Source organism: Cydia amplana, chromosome 19 (genome assembly GCF_948474715.1).
Source record: "Cydia amplana chromosome 19, ilCydAmpl1.1, whole genome shotgun sequence".
Lineage (NCBI taxonomy): Eukaryota > Metazoa > Arthropoda > Insecta > Lepidoptera > Tortricidae > Cydia > Cydia amplana.
In genome coordinates this window covers 9,842,911-9,862,656 of record NC_086087.1, presented here as the reverse complement: position 1 = coordinate 9,862,656, position 19,746 = coordinate 9,842,911, and the positions used below count along the sequence as shown (strand labels likewise).

At 42.9% G+C, this 19,746-nt stretch overlaps 1 protein-coding gene across 1 annotated transcript; it reads left to right on the top strand.

Moving 5' to 3' along the window:
* The first annotated feature begins 78 nt into the window (after positions 1-78).
* LOC134656862 (eukaryotic translation initiation factor 3 subunit C) lies at positions 79-19,120 on the top strand. The gene is made up of 10 exons (XM_063512390.1): positions 79-234; positions 445-560; positions 914-1,340; positions 1,685-2,061; positions 2,648-2,851; positions 10,065-11,000; positions 12,008-12,151; positions 14,818-14,976; positions 16,722-16,856; positions 18,578-19,120. Exons 2-10 carry the CDS (start codon positions 468-470, stop codon positions 18,749-18,751), a joined length of 2,649 nt encoding a protein of 882 aa, XP_063368460.1. The 5' UTR covers positions 79-234; positions 445-467; the 3' UTR covers positions 18,752-19,120.
* The last annotated feature ends 626 nt before the right edge of the window (positions 19,121-19,746 follow it).

Genomic DNA, 19,746 nt, shown 5'->3' with positions numbered 1-19,746 from the left:
ATTTCATTCTAAGACTATTTGAGCTATTTCTATATCCGCTTCTTTTGTCAAGTGATAACGTGCGAGGCATCTTCCATCTTTTTCTAATATAAGCACTCTCTCTTTTTAGAGTGACGTGCGTCGTGGGCAAGCTGGACTGCCTCGACTTTCTCCTCTTTTTCAAAATATTTTCATGAAGCTACCACCCTTAACAAGTGCTTCTAATAGAAACAAGATAATTGCTATTTACCGAAGGTAAAAATCCACAATAAGACACCGCAAATCATTACTACAAAACCTAACCTAAAAGGGACGAGACAACACCTCATATTTGGCTAAATCAGGCTAAATCGTGTTTAATTACTTCAATTTGTTGTTATTTCAATTATATTTAGATTACCATTTGATGTAAAAACGATACTCGATTATTGTTATTGTGATTGTCAATGGTGAGTGGTGTTTCAGGTAAATAACGTAGACGATTCAAAATGAGTCGGTTTTTCGCGACTGGTACTGACTCCAGTGAGGAGAGCTCCAGCGAGGAAGATCAGATAGTGCGCCCAGCAGCCCCCGTCTACACGGTAAGTTTCATTTTACTCGTTACCTTAGCTACTCTTAAAAACTGTTTATCCTAGATCCATTCTATTATACATTATTAATAAAACCTTTAATATCTCCCTTAAACAAGGGCCATACATTTTCAAAGTTTTCATGCTTTCAAACCTGTAATTTATATTTTGTAATATAATTGACATCAAAAAATAAGATTATTTTTTAATTAAGATATTGGTGGTTAATTGTGGATTATGATACATATCTATTGGCCAGCATTGCCAGCAACCAAAACTTAATAGACATCTAAAAAAGAGGAGGTATTTAATTGTTATTTTCTTTTGCTGTATTTATAAAATAAATTCTGTAATTTAAATTTTAGTTCAGTGATGACGAGGAGGAAACAAAGCGCGTAGTGCGCTCCATGAAAGAGAAGAGGTACGAAGAAATAGATGGGATCATCCACAATATTCGTAACCACCGCAAGATCAAAGACTTCTCGTCAGCTCTTGCTTCCTTCGAAGAGCTTCAGAAAGCCTACACACGCGCAGCTCCTGTTGTAGCAAAAGAGGAAAATGGCATTGCTCCTCGGTTTTTCATCAGAGCCCTGGTGGAGCTTGATGACTGGGTCGCCGGGGCCTGGGCAGACAGGGACAGTAGGAAGACTCTGTCCAAGGGCAACAGCAAAGCCCTCACTTCTTTGAGGCAAAAGCTCAGGAAGTACACTAAGGACTTTGAAGCTGAGATTAGCAAGTTCAGGGAGAACCCTGACTTGCCTGATGATAATGAGGAAGATGAGGAAAGGAAAGGTGGGTTTTATTGTGCTTTTCTTATATCTAAATTTCTTGACATGATTAATTCATTCATTCACTATGAGTAGGTACCCTTTTTTCTACTGTTTGTATGTTTTTAGAAGTGCTGTTATTCAGTAAGCCTCAAAAACGTGCTCAATTATAGTCTTAATTGAATAAACAAAGTGCTGACAGTAGAACACATATGAGGCATTTAGCACAGAAACTTTAATTCACTCAGCAAAACATGTCTAAAATGCATCGCAAGCATATACACTGCTTATGTAGACTGCATTAAACTTTGGTGTGGTGAATCCTGATTTTTACAATTGCAATACAATTTCAATCAACTTGATATACAGATTCCTCCTCCGAGGATGAGTCGGAAGAGGAAAAGAAGCCAAAAGAGAAGGTGAAAGCCAGGCGCTCGCCCGAGCCGCCGCGCCGCCCTCCCCCAGAGGACGATGACTCCTCCGACTCCATGGACTGGGGCTCCAGCTCCGACGACTCGAGCTCTAGCTCTGACGACGAGGCGCGCGGCGCTACCACCCTCCGCGACAAGTTCTTGAAGAAAACCACAGAGAGGGACGAGGATGAAGAGAAAGAGAAGAAAAAGAGCAGGAAGGGAAGAGATCGCGGGGCCAAGATTGGCAAGAAGGACCAGGCGGATGATGGTGGCGAGTGGGAGACTGTCAGGAAGGGTGCCGCTACGTCTGACAAGCCTAAGATGTTTGCTAAGGTGAGAGGTTTCGTTATCAACTGTTATACCTAAGCATCTGATACTTAAGTTTTGAAAGAGAGATGTACCATGCACTACCGTGGTTAGACAAACCAGTCTTGAAATACAAAATTGTTGTTGTGTGTGTGTGACTAGAATCTTTCAATTTTTTTTTCTTTCATTTTATCTGCAATCGGCTGTTTTAGCCACAACCACATGTTATGTCTTTTTTTAGGGTTTTGAGAGGTATTCCATTAAATACTCTCTCCTGACTTTCATAGAATTTATCTTCTAGTGCCACTTAGTGCCTCTAATTCAAAAATTCAAAATTCAAAAATTCTTTATTACATAAGACACACTTTGTTTATAATGTACAGTGATGGAGCCACCCGGTAAACAAAAATGCCTGTGTTGGGTGGCGCCGCTCTTCCTTTAGGTGACATAACTATTATAATATAACATATGCTAAGCTAATTAACTCTAATTTACTGGCTAAAATTCTCCAAGCCTCTGCCTCAATCATCAAACAAAATGACTGAGAACTTCATAAAACCCCCTTCCAAACACCCCTTTACTGATTTGTCCAACCTATTTTTTTCAATATCAGGACAGCGACATCGACGCAGCCCTAGTAGTGAAGAAGCTCGGCGAGATCAGCGCCGCTAGAGGCCGCAAGCGCACCGACCGGCGCGCGCAACTCGAGCTCCTGCACGAACTTCGTACCGTGGCCCAGCAACATAACCTGGGCGACGCGCTGCAGCTCAAACTGCGCGCTGCCACTGTCGCTGCGCTCTTCGACTACAATCCCAAGGTTAGACTCTAAAACACAAGTGTACACTTGTCAGTCTAAAGATATTGGGATAGTTGAGGTACCTACTATAAAATTCTTTAAGAAGAAGAAAATAAATTTATTCAGGACGCTTACAATATCGCTTAAATCTATTATTACACTTTTATTAATACTAAGCATAAACGTCACTGAAAAGGTCTCCCCTCAGCTTGGTGTCAAGTTACCTCTAGGTATCTTGACGCTGGTCTTCCGTGGAGACCTGTCCAAGAGATCGCGTCAGTACGTAAACTTAACTACTTCTATAAGCAGATGCATATAATTCTACAATAAAACAATTCTTGTAAAACCAATACAATAAGTATTATAACAGAGCCACTCTGTGAACTGTAGACGTCGCGAGCATACCTTAACACAATAAATGTATGCCTCCGCCATTTTGAAAAAAATCCAAACTTAACCGCCATAAAAATCATATTTAGGTATTCTTGCCTCTGCCTGAACCAACGATTGAGATTACACCCTTGTAACTCAGCCCTAAATTGGTGAATTCTTTGTCCAGTAGCGCCGTCTATCGCGTGTTTAAGTTAACCACAGAACGCGCGACGCCAGCGCCGGCTGCTTGCTCTTCAGTACGCTTTTGTAACTCAGCCAGGTAGCACGTGCATTAAAGTGGAAAAAAGTGAAGCAAGAAAGATCGAGAAATTTCTATCTTTGGTAAGTCAGATTGATAGTTAGTTGTTGGGACATTCCGCTCGGTGCCCATGGCCCAGCGACGAGACGCAGTGACCTCAAATAGGCACCGTCAGATATTAAGTGTACATGTGGATACATGTCGACGGTCGTCCCGTGAGACGACATGCCTCATGCCATCGCCCCGTGAGTCGATGGCATAGTCCCTTAATTCGATATGGCGTCGTCCCGTGAGACGACAGGGCGTCGGCCCGTGAGACGACGGCGTCGTCCCGTGAGACGACAGGGTGTCGTCCCGTGAGACGACAGGGTGTCGTCCCGTGAGACGACAGAGCGTCGTCCCGTGAGGCGACACGGCGTCGTCCCGTGAGACGACAGGGTGTCGCCCCGTGAGACGACAGAGCGTCGTCCCGTGAGGCGACACGGCGTCGTCCCGTGAGACGACATGGCGTCGTCCCGTGAGACGACACGGCGTCGTCCCGTGAGACGACGGCGTCGTCCCGTGAGACGACAGCGTCGTCCCGTGAGGCGACAGAGCGTCGTCCCGTGACGCGACACGGCGTCGTCCCGTGAGACGACAAGGCGTCTTCCCATGACATTACGTCGCCCTGGCGACATACACAAGCCATGCATCGTCTGGTTAGACGAGATGTAAGGTCAATATATGACAACTTATCTTACCCATTCCATTGGTTGCAGACAATGGCGGAGGACACTGCATTGAGAACGATGGGCGACCTAGCTCTAATAGCCCCGGACGACGACGAAGAAAAAGAACTCTTCGCTGAAATGTTAGGAATTATTCAAAATAACTACCCCACTGGCTGGGAAGAGTGGAAGGTCTTCGATTTGCCACACAAGGATTTGTTTGGGGACAACTTGTCGGCGGCCACCGACAGCAAGCTGCGTTTCGCTATACCCACCGTCGAGCTAGTCAAAGCGTTTTTTCCAAACGCCAAGGACCTTTCCGAGAGAACCTACAGATGCATACGGAAATTCCTCTTAAAATGGCCCTTAGGGAGGGCCCTTTTATACTCACCGCACAGTATAGTGGAGAAGCTCCATGCTCCCTCCTACAAAGCTTTCATGGGGAACGTAAGAGAGTTGAAATTACAAGGAAAGCTTACGAACCGGGATGCGACATCTAAAATACTGAGCGGAGGGGACAGCCAGCCTGATTGCAGCACACCCGGATCCATCACCCCCCAATCCAAGCCAAAAGGATCCTTAGCCCCTAGAAATCTTAAGCGACACCTCTTCACGAACGGAACAGAAGAATGCTCACCCCCTCCTCCGAAAAAGATCTCTGTCCCTATTCAGCAGGGCAGTAGCGACCACCTTATGGCTTCTGTTTTACAACAACAGATGGAGCTTTTCAACAAACTCCTGGAGATGCAATCCCAGCAAAACAAGAAACTTGATGAGATACACAAACACGCGCCAATTGGAGCCTCATCCCTAAACATTTCATATGAATCTAGGCCAGACGTTGCCTCCGAAGAGGCAGATATTACCTCGGAACCCTGTCAATTCGGAAGCAGCGAAGTCGAGGTGGAATCAGTTTGCGATGATGAACCCAATGAGGTCATCGAAGATGAAATTAGGAAAACTGAGCAGCGCTTGAAGGAACTTCAGTCAGCTAAGGCCAACGGTTTTTCACCTACAAGACGACACTTGTCGGAAGCTTCGACTTTTAACTTCAAGCCCCATACGACAGAATCGGAGGCAAGACTGTCGAAAGCGGACCCAGTGCTGGCGCAGCAAGGAAAGGACTGTCAAAGACTAGAGACCGACGGCTGGACGAATATAAAATTTATGGACGTCCAAAAGAAGTTCCAAGCTACACCGGTGTTCTCGTCACTAAAAGTCAACAACCAATTTGCAGGAATTACGCCGAACTGGACTTCACTACAAATACTAGAGAAGGCCGATCTAGCCCTTGGAGCAGTTACCAATGGTCTTTTACAACAAAGGAAAATTTTTGATGAGCTGTGCGATAAACTGCCAGTCAAGCTTAAACAGAAAGTTGGTGAAGAATTTCTTGCCAACAATTCGAAGTTTCGCCAAAGCTCAGATGATCTGCTCCAGTATGTCTGTGGACGAAGGGCTGAAATTATACGGCAAAGAAGGAACACATATAAAATCAAGAATAAAGTCCTCCACGAAGTACTCCACAGCATACCGCCTTCAGACACGCATTTGTTTAAGGAGCCCGAACTGTCACAAACAGTAAAAGACCTAGGGGGAATACATAAATTCTTTCCGTATAGGAAGGCTTTCAAATCACTCCGGCCTGCCAAAGGCGACAACAGATTTTTTCGAAAAGTCGAGGCCAATAACCGGAGAGTACAGTCTGGAAGAGAATCTTTCAAGCGCAACAACTCCTACAGAAAGTTTTCAACAGTCAATGATAATACGGGGAAAAACTTATCGTACAGATACAGAACCAAGAACAATAGAAATACTGGAGGCCGAAACAAGTGGGCCCCCCCCAAAAAACAATGACTTCAGGGCAGGTCAACTATCAGCTTATCTGAAAATGTGGTCACAAATAGGAGCTCCGTCGGAAATTTTAAAGATAATATCAGGCTACAGAATCCCGTTTCGGAAGAAGCCTCCTTTGGTGGAGTTGTCGAGGCATCAAAAACCCTTTATGATTCGTCCTACCACAGACATGAAAAGGGAAATACAAGATATGCTAGCAAGCGGCGCTATTCGCGAAAGCAGACACAAAAGGGGGTTTCTTTCAACAATGTTCCTGAGGAAAAAGACCGATGGATCAAATCGACCCATTTTCAATTTAAAGACACTAAATCAATACGTTTATGCCCCCAAGTTCAAGCTCTTAAATCATTACCGGGTACCAGCAGTTCTGAATCCGAAAGACTTCATGACAAAAATAGACATCTCGCAAGCATACTATCATGTGCCAATAGTACCAACGCATTGCAGATTCCTATCTCTGGCATTCAACGGAAGAACTTACGAAATGACTTGCCTGCCATTCGGGCTGTCGAGCGCGCCACATGCCTTTTCAAGACTGACGAACTGGTTAGCACATTGGTTCAGACAGACTGCAGGCATAAAAATGGTAGTTTACCTAGACGACTTCCTCTTGAGTCATCCGGACCCAGTCACGCTGCAAAACCAATCGCGGTTTGTAGTTCAAAAACTAGAAGAGCTCGGCTGGGTAGTAAACAAGAGAAAGTCCCAACTGAAACCAACACGGTGCTTAGAATATTTGGGCATAATCTGGAACACCCTCGAGAACAAAAAGATGCTCTCAGACTCCAAGACCGGGAAAATAAAATCCCTAATCAAAAAACTCGTCATCAGAAAACTCTGGAGCTGGAGAGAAGCAAAGGTTCTTCTAGGAAAACTAAACTTTGCATCGTTCACGGTTCCGTTAGGAAGACTACATTGTCGATGGATGCAGATAGACTCCAACAAACTTCTGAAGTCAATGCGACACACAAGACGCCCGATATCAGATGCATCCCTGACCGAACTGGATTGGTGGGTAAGAAATATAAAAAGAAGTACAGTCATACACCAATCCAAACCAGATACGTTCATCACCACCGATGCGGCAGATGCCGGATGGGGTGCAATAGCGAACAACCAGAAATTGTGGGGTCGCTGGGACGCAGAACAACAACAATGGCACTGCAACCAGAAAGAACTGTGGGCTCTCTACGAAACTATCAAATGGTTAGGATCATCTCTGAGAGACGTGGTGGCCATATGGCAAACGGACAATCGAACGGCAGCGGCTTATGTAACCAAACAGGGGGGCACAAAATCAAGAAAGCTTTTAGAAACGACAACAGAAATCCTTCGGTTGTGCGACCGTTACAACTGCTCCCTCATAGCTCGCTACATTCCAGGGCCATACAACGGACTGGCAGACAGTCTCTCGAGGTCGAAAAACTTACCAGAGTGGCACCTAAAACCTTCGATAACGAAAGTGGTGTTTCAGATCCTGGGCACTCCGGAAATAGACTTGTTCGCGTCAGTAAGGTCAGCAGTGGTGCCGAACTACGTGTCAGAGGACGCTACGGACATGAGGAGTCGGTTTACGAATGCCTTCAGCCGAAGTTGGCAGTACGAACTGGGTTGGATATTCCCACCTCCGGCACTGATTCCAAGGGTACTCCATCACCTCCAAGAGTCGATAGGTATTTACCTAATGGTAGTTCCGGATTGGCACAAAGCATTTTGGACGCCAGCAATAAAACAACGTGCGATCAAACAGCCATGGAAAATTCCAGATCTCCCTCATCACCTTGTGGATCTCGAGACCAACCTACCACCACCAGGAATAAAGTACCTCAATTTGCAGGTTTGGACAATACGGGCTGGACCGATGAACTCCTCAATTGGGACAATTCGGAGTTAGAGCTGTTACAAGCTTCCTGGAGAAATTCAACCTTAAAGACATACCGCCCAGCATGGCGTAGATGGTGTATGTGGGCATACGAAAACCAAGTAAACGTAGCTGATCCGAGGCCAACTGATCTGGCCCGGTTCCTCTGTCATTTGTGGGAAGTAGTGAAGCTGGCACCTAGTACCATTTTAGTCCATAAGTCGGTAGTAGCTACGTTTACAAACCCTAACAGAAGTACTCTGTTAACTTCACATCCAATTGTGGTTCACACGCTTAAAGGAATCCTATCCAAGAAACCCATAGGTAGGGCTCCTCTTTTGTGGAAATTGGAAGACCTGTTAACCTTTTTGGAGTCATATAATTTCGATGAAGGAAGTTTGTTTGCTGTTTCTCGTCACGCATCAACATTACTACTCCTTGCATCAGGACGAAGAGTGCATGACTTAACGTTACTGAGCATACAACCGGGCCACTTCGAAGAAAAAGGGGACGAGTTAATATTTTGGCCAAAATATGGATCGAAGACTGATAGCTCTACATACAGGCAATCTGGGTGGTGTTTGAGACCTAAGCCAGAATTAAGATTTAATCTAGTTCATTGGGTTAAACAAGTAATAGCCCTGTCGCAAGTACGCCGGAACTCTAAGCAGCTAGAAAACCTTTTTATTACCACGCGAGGTGTTGTGAAAGCCGCATCACGTGCCGTCATAGCTGGGTGGATAAGAACCCTTTTCAAAGAAGCAAGCATATCAGCCACAGCTGGAAGCATCCGAGCTGGTGTTGCTACTGAGAATTGGACTTGCAAGAATATGGATATTGATGAAGTCATGAAGAGGGGAAATTGGCGATCCAAAAACACCTTTTTCAACCATTACTTTCGGGAAATTCAATCAGCCGCGGCAGCTAGTAATAGCATTAATCTAAACATTTGTTTTTCTCCCATTAACTAGCCTAGTAAAGTTTCTAGGTATCTCCTAAATAGTTGAGAGCTGATATATAAGAGTATGAATAAAATCAATCATGCAAGCTGATAGTTACCTCGCTCAGGGTATTTTGGTTAAGTGTTGATCCAATTTAACATTAAGTTACCTACTTAATTGTAGCAAATTTAAGTAGTTCTTTGAGTTCTTAAATAAATATTTTGTTTAAGTGTTGATTCAATACAAGATTATAAATCAAAAACTAATAATACAGGGTATTATATTTTCATTAGGTTACTTAGTTGTAGCAGATTAATAAGTAGCTCTTTGAGCTCTTAAATAAATATTTTGTTTAAGTGTTGATTGAATATAAGATTATAAATCAAAGACTGATACAGGGTATTATATTATCATTAGGTTACTTAATTGTAGCAGATTAATAAGTAGCTCTTTGGGCTCTTAAATAAATATTTTAAGTGTTGATTGAATATAAGATTTTAAATCAAGACTAATAATACAGGGTATTATATTTTCATAAGGTTACTTATTTGTAGCAGATTAATTAAGTAGTTCTTTGAGCTTTTAAATAAACATTTTGATTAAGTGTTGATTCAATAAAAAAATTACAAACCAAAGTCTAATAATGCAGAGCATTAAATTTTCTATAGGTTACTATTTGTAGCAGATTAATTTAGTTATTTCAGTTCTCAAATAAACATTCCATTCGAATCTCATGAAAAATTTCTTTTTGGTCCTTATTTTGTAATCCCATTTTTAAATATATATATCACAGCATTCACAGTACGCCCGGACCAGCGCCGGCAGAGGTTTAAACACGTCTCAATCGTTGGTTCAGGCAGAGGCAAGAATACCTAAATAGAACCGTTTTTCCCCCGAAGGGTAAAAAACGGATATTTAGGTTTCTGCCGAAGCCTGAACCACGCCTAAGGGCCTTGCCGGCTTAAGGTACTGAAGAGCAAGCAGCCGGCGCTGGCGTCGCGCGTTCTGTGGTTAACTTAAACACGCGATAGACGGCGCTACTGGACAAAGAATTCACCAATTTAGGGCTGAGTTACAAGGGTGTAATCTCAATCGTTGGTTCAGGCTTCGGCAGAAACCTAAATATCCGTTTTTTACCCTTCGGGGGAAAAACGGTTCTATTTAATCATCGAACCTGTACACGAAATTTTACGAGAATAATGTTGGATACTAATACAATTTTACGTTTTTTATACAGGTGTCCGACGCCATGAAGCCAGAATACTGGTCGAAGCTCGTGGAGAACGTCGACCACATGGTCACCCTACTCCTGGCCCACGAGGACATGGTCCTCAGCGAGTCCATCCTGGAAGAGACCGAGGAACTGGTCACCCCACCGTACCGCGTCCGCGGCTGTCTGCTCACCGCCTTAGAGCGCCTCGACGACGAATTCACCAAGCTCCTTAAAGAGTGCGACCCCCACTCCAACGAGTACGTCGAGAGACTGAAAGATGAAGTCCGCGTTTCGGCCTTAATTGACCGCGTGTGCCTCGTCGTCGAGCGCGACGGATCGCCTCAGGAAATCTGCCGCGCGTACCTTCGTAAGATCGATCACTTGTACTACAAGTTCGACACGAGAGCCATCAGGAAAGACCTGCCTCCGGGCGAGGAAACATCCATCAAGAAGATGGAGCGTCTCTGCAAGTACATCTACGCTAATGACGAGTCGGACCGTCTTCGCACTCGCGCCATCTTGTCCCATATGTACCACCATGCGCTCCACGATAACTGGTTCCAAGCCCGCGATTTGCTTCTCATGTCGCATCTTCAGGAAACTGTGCAGCATTCTGATCCGAGCACGCAGATTTTGTACAATCGTACGATGGCTAACTTGGGTCTGTGCGCGTTCCGCCGCGGCAACGTGAAGGAAGCTCACGGCTGTTTGGCCGAGCTGATGATGACCGGGAAACCTAAGGAGTTGTTGGCCCAAGGGTTGCTGCCTCAGCGTCAGCACGAGCGCTCTAAAGAGCAGGAGAAGATCGAAAAGCAGCGGCAGATGCCATTCCACATGCACATCAACTTGGAGCTGCTGGAGTGTGTGTACCTAGTGTCCGCCATGATGATCGAGATCCCGTACATGGCCGCGCATGAGTTCGACGCGCGCCGCCGTATGATCAGCAAGACATTCTACCAGGTTTGTTGCACCAGGAGCTATTGAAATTTACAGCCTATCAATCAAAAATGACAGTTATTTTTATAAGAATTTTTTGGCATCATGACACATATATGCCGTTAAAAAAATGTTCCTCATCAAGTAGCTAATCAGAATGAGAATCAAGTTTTTTATTCGTGATAAACTTAAAACTAAAATTACATACAAAAGTATAACTAAAAACTACAACAATGCATAAAATAGATGAGTTAAAGTTTACCATGAAATGGTCTCGCCTCAGCATAATACTGATACTGACCCTGTCGGGCCCTTTCGGGCTTTCGCCAGCGCTGATCTTCCGGCGAGGCCATTTTCACATTCACATCTAAATTGATATTTCCTAGCTTTTCTACTACAGCTTTGATCCAGTTACGCCACTGATTTCAACACATCCTTTACCTACGTCCTTTCTATAGTCTGTCAAACAACTTTGTCAGGCGAAAAAGGCGCGAATTTCAAATTTTCTATGGGACGATAACCCTTCACGCCTAATTTTAGAAGTGAAACTTTAGCGGCGCTATGCACTTTTTGAGGTGGGCAAAAAATGTTAAACTCGCGACAGGTCACGTGACCGACAGATTGAAAATTCGTAAGACGGACACGTGACCTGATCGAAAAACTGTTACAATGTCATTGAGTTTTCACTTCTGCGGGCACTCCCGGAGTGCACCTGTTGTTTTTTTTTTAATTTGCTGCTTTTTTCTGACGGAAACGGCTTGACAGATTATAACACAAACCCCCGTTTTAATTTTTAACAAGCAGAAACATCTGCGAACGATGCTATTAAGCTTAGAATAAATTTAAAAGTGGAAAAATTACTGTCTTGGGTGAGACTAGTCAAGATTTGCTGGCTATGGATGAGGTCTTGGTGGCTCAGATGGCAGAGCGCTAGAGTATCGATCCAGAGGCCGTGAGTTCAAGTCTCACCCAAGACAGTAATTTTTCCACTTTTAAATTTATTCTAAGCTTTACAAACCCCCTTTGTTCAGAATCTGCGCGCCAGCGAGCGGCAGGCGCTGGTGGGGCCGCCTGAGTCCATGCGCGAGCACGCGGTGGCGGCCGCGCGCGCCATGCGCCGCGGCGACTGGCGCGCCTGCCTCGACTACATCGTCAACGAGAAGATGAACGCCAAGGTAAACTAACTATAGCCGGTCAAGCAGATCTTGTCAGTAGAAAAGGGCGGCAAATTTGAAAAATGTAGGCTTTTTTTACTGACAAGATCTGCTTGACCAGCTATATAACACTACTATAGCTATATACTTATGCTCTGGTTTCCTAGGATAGCGGTGCCGTCATATAGCGGCCGTCTCCATACAAATACTACGTCATCCATTTAACCGTATTATTTAGTATGGAGACGGCCGCTATATGACGGCACCGCTATCCTAGGAAAACCGATCTTAAGTGCCAGTTGCACCATCCGTACTTGACAGACGTCACCCTGCGCGCCCCGGCGCTTTACTATGAAACTTTCCATACATCAAACTTCAACATTTATTCAGCAAATAGGCCACAAGGGCACTTTTACACGTCAACATTGAATTTACATACAAGCAAAATAATAATAATAATACATCAACAATTATTAAATACAACTAAAACTACAAAATTTAGCGAACTCTTTAACGATATGAACAATTTGGTGCAACCGACCCTTAGGGCTCATTTAGACGGTGCGAGACCTCGCATTCGAGTTTCATTACATTGCGTCATTTAATCGGTCGGCTGAATTTATGTCACCTCAATGGTCCGCAATGTAACTAAAATCGTATACGAGTTCGTGCGCCGTCTAAATGAGCCCTTACTTACACTAGACGAATTTTGATTTGACTAGCAAAACTTTTAGATCCTTAACCCTTTGAACAGTGCGACATCGTGAACCTTTTCGGAAAAGTTGATATTGAAGGGTTAAACACCACACAACACACTTTTAAAGCGCTTTTTGGACCCTAAATGACCCTAAGTTTGACAACGGTTATTTCTGCAAAATCAACACAGATTTGTACAAAACGAAATTTTGCAGCGTGCAGCGTGAACCTTGTCGGAATGCACGAAGGTTGATAAGGCGCATCGCCAACTTTAATCATGGCTGATCCAATTTGCGGGGAGTTCCATTCTATATTGCTAACTAGCGACCCGCCTCGGCTTCGCACGGGTTAATATTATACATAAACCTTCCTCTTGAATCACTCTATTAAAAAAAAAAGCGGCCAAGTGCGAGTCGGACTCGCCCATGAAGGGTTCCGTATTTAGGCGATTTATGGCGTATAAAAAAAAAACTACTTACTAGATCTCATTCAAACCAATTTTCGGTGGAAGTTTACATGGTAATGTACATCATATATTTTTTTTAGTTTTATCATTCTCTTATTTTAGAAGTTACAGGGGGGGGGACACACATTTTACCACTTTGGAAGTGTCTCTCGCGCAAACTATTCAGTTTAGAAAAAAATGATATTAGAAACCTCAATATCATTTTTGAAGACCTATCCATAGATACCCCACACGTATGGGTTTGATGAAAAAAAAAATTTTTGAGTTTCAGTTCGAAGTATGGGGAACCCCAAAAATTTATTGTTTTTTTTCTATTTTTGTGCGAAAATCTTAATGCGGTTCACAGAATACATCTACTTACCAAGTTTCAACAGTATAGTTCTTATAGTTTCGGAGAAAAGTGGCTGTGACATACGGACGGACAGACATGCGGTTTTTAGGGTTCCGTAGCCAAATGGCAAAAAACGGAACCCTTATAGATTCGTCATGTCTGTCTGTCCGTCTGTCTGTCCGTCCGTATGTCACAGCCACTTTTCTCCGAAACTATAAGAACTATACTGTTGAAACTTGGTAAGTAGATGTATTCTGTGAACCGCATTAAGATTTTCACACAAAAATAGAAAAAAAAACAATAAATTTTTGGGGTTCCCCATACTTCGAACTGAAACTCAAAAATTTTTTTTTCATCAAACCCATACGTGTGGGGTATCTATGGATAGGTCTTCAAAAATGATATTGAGGTTTCTAATATCATTTTTTTCTAAACTGAATAGTTTGCGCGAGAGACACTTCCAAAGTGGTAAAATGTGTGTCCCCCCCCCCCTAACTCCTAAAATAAGAGAATGATAAAACTAAAAAAAATATATGATGTACATTACCATGTAAACTTCCACCGAAAATTGGTTTTAACGAGATCTAGCAAGTAGTTTTTTTTTAATACGTCATAAATCGCCTAAATACGGAACCCTTCATGGGCGAGTCCGACTCGCACTTGGCCGCTTTTTTTTTAATTCGGTAGACTAAAATGACATTTCATAGTATGAAATTACACATGATGTTCATACTATGAAATGTCATTTTAGTCTACCGAATAAAAAAATAGACTTTAGTGATTATGTTCTTATTCCAGGTAGGACGGACGAGTAAACAAGCTAGAAATATTATTAAAAAAAATACCTAGTTAAAATGAGAGGGCAGTGCACCGAAATCACTTAATTACGGTCTTGTCCATTATGTTATGTACCTAACCATTAAAAATGTATTTGTAAATAATTTAAGACTCCTTAACTCAAAAATCTTTTTAAGTTAAGATTAGTAGTTAAGTTTAGTATGTAATACAATGTCTTTTTACTGAAATAAACAGTTTATACTTGGTCAACCAGATCTTGACAGTAGAAAAAGGCGGCAAATTTGAAAAATGTAGGCGCGAAGGGATATCCTCCCATAGAAAATTTGAATTTCGCGCCTTTTTTTACTGACAAGATTTGGTTGACCGGCTATAAATTTTTTTTTTTTTTTTTTTTAGGTGTGGGACCTGATGGTCGGCGCTGACAACGTGCGCGCCATGCTGGGCCGCCTCATCCGAGAGGAGTCCCTGCGCACCTACCTGTTCACGTACGCGCACGTGTACGCCTCGCTGTCGCTCAAGTCGCTCGCCGACATGTTCGAGATGCCTCGCCAGAAGGTAAACTTTAATGTGACGTTATCTGTGAAAAGGGACCTTGTTGTCGATGGCGGTTACGCCATTATTAACGATGCCGCGCGACGCTGTGCGGCGTAAGCGCCATCGACAATAAGGTCCCTTTTCATAGATAATGCCCCAATAATCAACGCCGACAGTGTTATAGTTCGTTTTTTTTAGCATTAGAAAAAAGGTAAACAATCTTGATGTGTCTTTTAATTGAAAAACGTGTTTTAAAAATAAGTCACGGCAAATATGTAACAATTATGAATCTAATACGATCGTTTATATTATTCTGCTTTCATAAAGCTTTGGATTCCTCCGAAAACGGTGCCGTCATATTACGGCCGCTATATAGCGGCAGCAAAAGACGGCCGTCTTTACGGTGGCGACATGTGGAAAGTACCACGGCGTCATAACACCGTCATCCACCAAGGTCAAAGCGGCAAATTTGAAAAATGTAGGCGCGATGGGATAACGTCCCATAGAAAATTTGAATTTCGCGCCTTTTCCTACTGACAAGATTTGCTTGATCATCTATAATTTACTTGGAGGTTGAAATATCATCAGAAGAGGAAAATAATCGTAGTACGGAATCATTTATTCAAATCTCGTGTCATTTATTCAAAATGGCGTCACCGCTATCTAATAAAACGTTCACGAAACTATCGACAAGGTCATGACGGCCGTCATCTTACGTTACGTTGACAATCAACGTAACGTAACGCCGTCTAGGAAACCGCGACATCTTGTTTACATAGACAACGTTCTAGTGACGTCAGTCAACGCTATATAGCGGCCGTAATATGACGGCACCGTTTTCGGAGGAATCCAAAGCTTAAGTATAAGTTACTGATTTTTAAAGCGTTTTTCAATATATATGAGCCAGAACGCTTATGGTGACGTCATATCGTGGGATTTGACAGGTTAAAAGACATGTCAAGATCGCTTACCTTCTTTCTAATGCTAAAAAAAACGAACTATAGTAGCGTCGGTGTATGAATAGGTACGATGGTGTGTTTCATTCGCGCCGTATAACGCGCTGATGACCTAGCGGTAAGAGCGTGCGACTTGCAATCCGAAAGTCGCGGGTTCAAACCCCGGCTCGTACCAATGAGTTTTTCGGAACTTACGTAGGTAATATCATTCGATATTTACCAGTCTCTTTTCGGTGAAGGAAAACATCGTGAGGAAACCGGACTAATCCCAATAACCTAGTTTATCCTCTGGGTTGGAAGGTCAGATGGCAGTCGCTTTCATAAAAACTAGTGCCCACGCCAATTTCTGGGATTAGTTTGACAAGCGGACCAAGGTTCCCATGAGCCGTGGCAAAATGCCGGGACAACGCGAGGAAGATGGTGAGTATCAAAGATCAACTGTTGAATTTTAGTTTGAGTTTAATTATGTTGCAATAGGGCGTTTTTTTTTGTTGACCCCTGGACTTTTTTTTAAATTTGGGATTTTTTATGTTATTTCTACTCAGAATCACGAGCTCTTTCTATCCTAATAGGAGAAAAAAAGTGTCCTAAGGTTTTTATTTCCATTCCGTCACCATTTTTCATAGCCTTTGTATGGCGGTCGCGGAATGGAAAGATCGAAAAATCTATGGAAATTTTGGGACACTTTTTTTCTCCTATTAAGATAGAGCTCGTGATTCTGAGTAGAAATAACATAAAAAATTCCAAATTTGAAAAAAAAGTGTAGGGGACAACAAAAAAAATCGCCCAATAACGTTAATATGTTGGTAGGTCCACTCTCTGGTGTCTAAGATGATTATCAACGAGGAGTTGCTGGCGTCGCTAGACGACCCCAGCGAGTGCGCCATCCTGCATCGCTCGGAGCCCACGCGCATGCAGGCGCTGGCTCTGCAGCTAGCCGACAAGGTATATTATATTTTTCTCAAAAATGGACGGCAAAGTCGACGTTGCCGGTTAAAAAATAGGTCGCGAAGTGCGTAGTTTATGGTCATTCAAAAAATTAAAAAGTTAAAAACATTGCAGTCCCGATTTCGGGACTGCAATGTCGCATACAAATTCCATTATTTAACGAGTTCCAAACTTTTTAAAACTTTAAATGGCCATATCAAATGAAGGCATAGGTCCCTTAAACAGCCAAACAGATGATCAGCACTTATTATTATAAAGCCTATAACAGACTATCGCACCGCACCGCGACCTTGGAGCGTCGCACCCATAAGTGAGAGCGAGAAAGAGATATCTGTTTCACCCATAAGTGAGAGCGAGAAAGAGATATCTGTTTCACCCATAAGTGATAGGGAGAAAGATATCTGTTTCTCGCTCTCACTTATGGGTGCGACGCTCCAAGGTCGCGGTGCGGTGCGATCGTCTGTTACAGGCTAAATGTTGGTACCGCGACTATTTAGGTGTCTCAAATAGGTTGGCGTATTTTCAGCAGAAAAATACACTTCTTTTTTTTTTTAAAGGCGGCAAGCAAATTTTTTTAATGGTTGTATTTTTCTGTGAAAATTAGAACGTTGCTTCTGTAAGTTCTGTAAAATATTTCTATTTCTTGCACCATTTTTGAGAAAAGCACTATATATGACTCGGCTGGAAGGCTACTTGCTGGCTTCGGATTCAATTAAACGGACTCCCAAGGTCGTCCGTTTAAAACGAATCCTCAGCCAGCAAGTAGCTACTTCCGAACCTCGACAATAATGTACTATTACTTTAGTGCGCGCTATAAACCAACAGCGTTATACAGGGTTATGTTTGGACCGTTAGCCATAACATAACACAATATTATTGTGCGAGGTGATTAGGTAGGCCATACTGAACAACTTTTTCTATGGGACCAACTCCGAAATCAGACATTTTGGTCGGGTGGATGTCGACGCTTTCTATGGGAAGGCCAAATTATTTTTTGGGATTTCGGGGTTGGTCCCATAGAAAAAGTTGTTCAGTATGACCTACCTAATCACCTCGCACAATATGGCTAACGGTCCAAAAATTACCCTGTATATATGCAGAAATTACAATAGAATCACAGAGCCAATTATAGGTTTTCTATATATCAGATAAGTCGATCATATTGTAAAAAAAATACTTCAAGGTGCGGCCAGATCTGGAGAACGCCGTGCGAACGTGTCTGTTTACGAAATAGTGGTTAACTGCTCACACGTTGCGCTGCGTGCGTATAGTTCGTTAAAACCAGTTTCTTTTTTAGAACTGTCAAAACGATTTGCTAAGATTGAATTTATATGAAACATTATACACAGTGACGTCACGGTCAACTCACATACTTTTTATATTTCTATCCGATTTATTAAATAAGACTTGTGCTTCAAAATAACTGTTATCAATGTTTTTCTAATAAGTATCTGGTGCTTTATTTCATGCATGGTGTGAAATAATTTATTTTAAATACAGTCAAATACCCTATTCGCGAATGTTCCCATAGCGATGCATTTGCGTGTGGACGCACCTTTATGTCAGGGTTGTCACAATCACAACATGTGGTTAATATTACTAACTATTTCAAGATGAATATGATTGAAGATTTGAAGATTAAACGCGACTTTTCCCTTGGCTAGTTTGACAAGATCTCGCAAATGACAAATATTAACTTTTATTCCATTACTTCCCAGGTCGGCAACCTCGTAGACTCGAACGAGCGTATTTTCGAGAAGCAAGGCTCGTTCTTCCAGCGCGGGGGCGCGGGCCGCGGCGACGGGCGGCAGCGGGAGCGCATGCGCGAGGGCGGTTGGAACCGCCGCACCCGCAACCGTCGCCGCGACGACGAGCGCTCGCACGACGAGTGAACGCAGCCCTAGCCGCTCTAGCCGACTTGGGGGGTCTACACACCAACCGACCGAATCCGACCGTCAAACAAATTGCATTGCGACATATCGAACTAACGTCTATCGCATCGTCCGGTTGGTCGATTGGTGCGTCAACTCTCTTACCTCCCGGGAGCCGATGCACTTATACGGGGTAATTGTGCTTGAAAAAGTGCAATTACCCCGTAAATTGCAAAGTGTATAGAGCTTGTGCTCGCGTGTTCGCTCCGTTTAACTATTGGTTAGACCGACCGCCAAAAGTTTTTAATTGGTTCCGTAAACTTCAATAGCCTGGTTTCAATCGCTCGCATTGTAATCGCAGTGTAATAAAATTATTATCTTTGTCACAAACTGTGTTTCATTCCAATACACCCGTCTATGTAGGTATGTATGGGCTCTAGGACTTGGGCGCCAAGAACCATACCATATACTAATCTATGGATTAGTATACGTTATTACTGTAACCAAGAACCCCGAAAAAGTGTCTTGTCTGTTTTTATCTTATTTATTATACAGTAAGGCTTAGCACGCACTGCGGTTTTTAAAAAGCGGTTCCGCTACCGCAAAAAATGTAACGTACGGCATTCTTAAATCGCAAGTGCGTGCGCTTATAAAGAATGCCGTACGTTACATTTTTTGCGGTAGCGGAACCGCTTTTTAAAAACCGCAGTGCGTGCTAAGCCTAAAATCTAAGAAAACGCCATCTAGCGAGACAATTCCGACCATGACAACGTTTCGTTTACATCATTTCATAATAAGTACCTCTAAAACTTAATAGATGGCAGCACCAATGAAACGTTTAGATACTGTTAATGTACAGAAAATAATAGTTTCTTTTTATAACATCCCTCTTCAAGTCAAAACATTGAAATAGCGTAAAAAAGAACACAGGAGCTTATTGAATGTTAACATTGCAAACAAACATTTTTATACAATCGATTTATAGAAATCGAATCAAAACCGGTTTTTTGACGTAA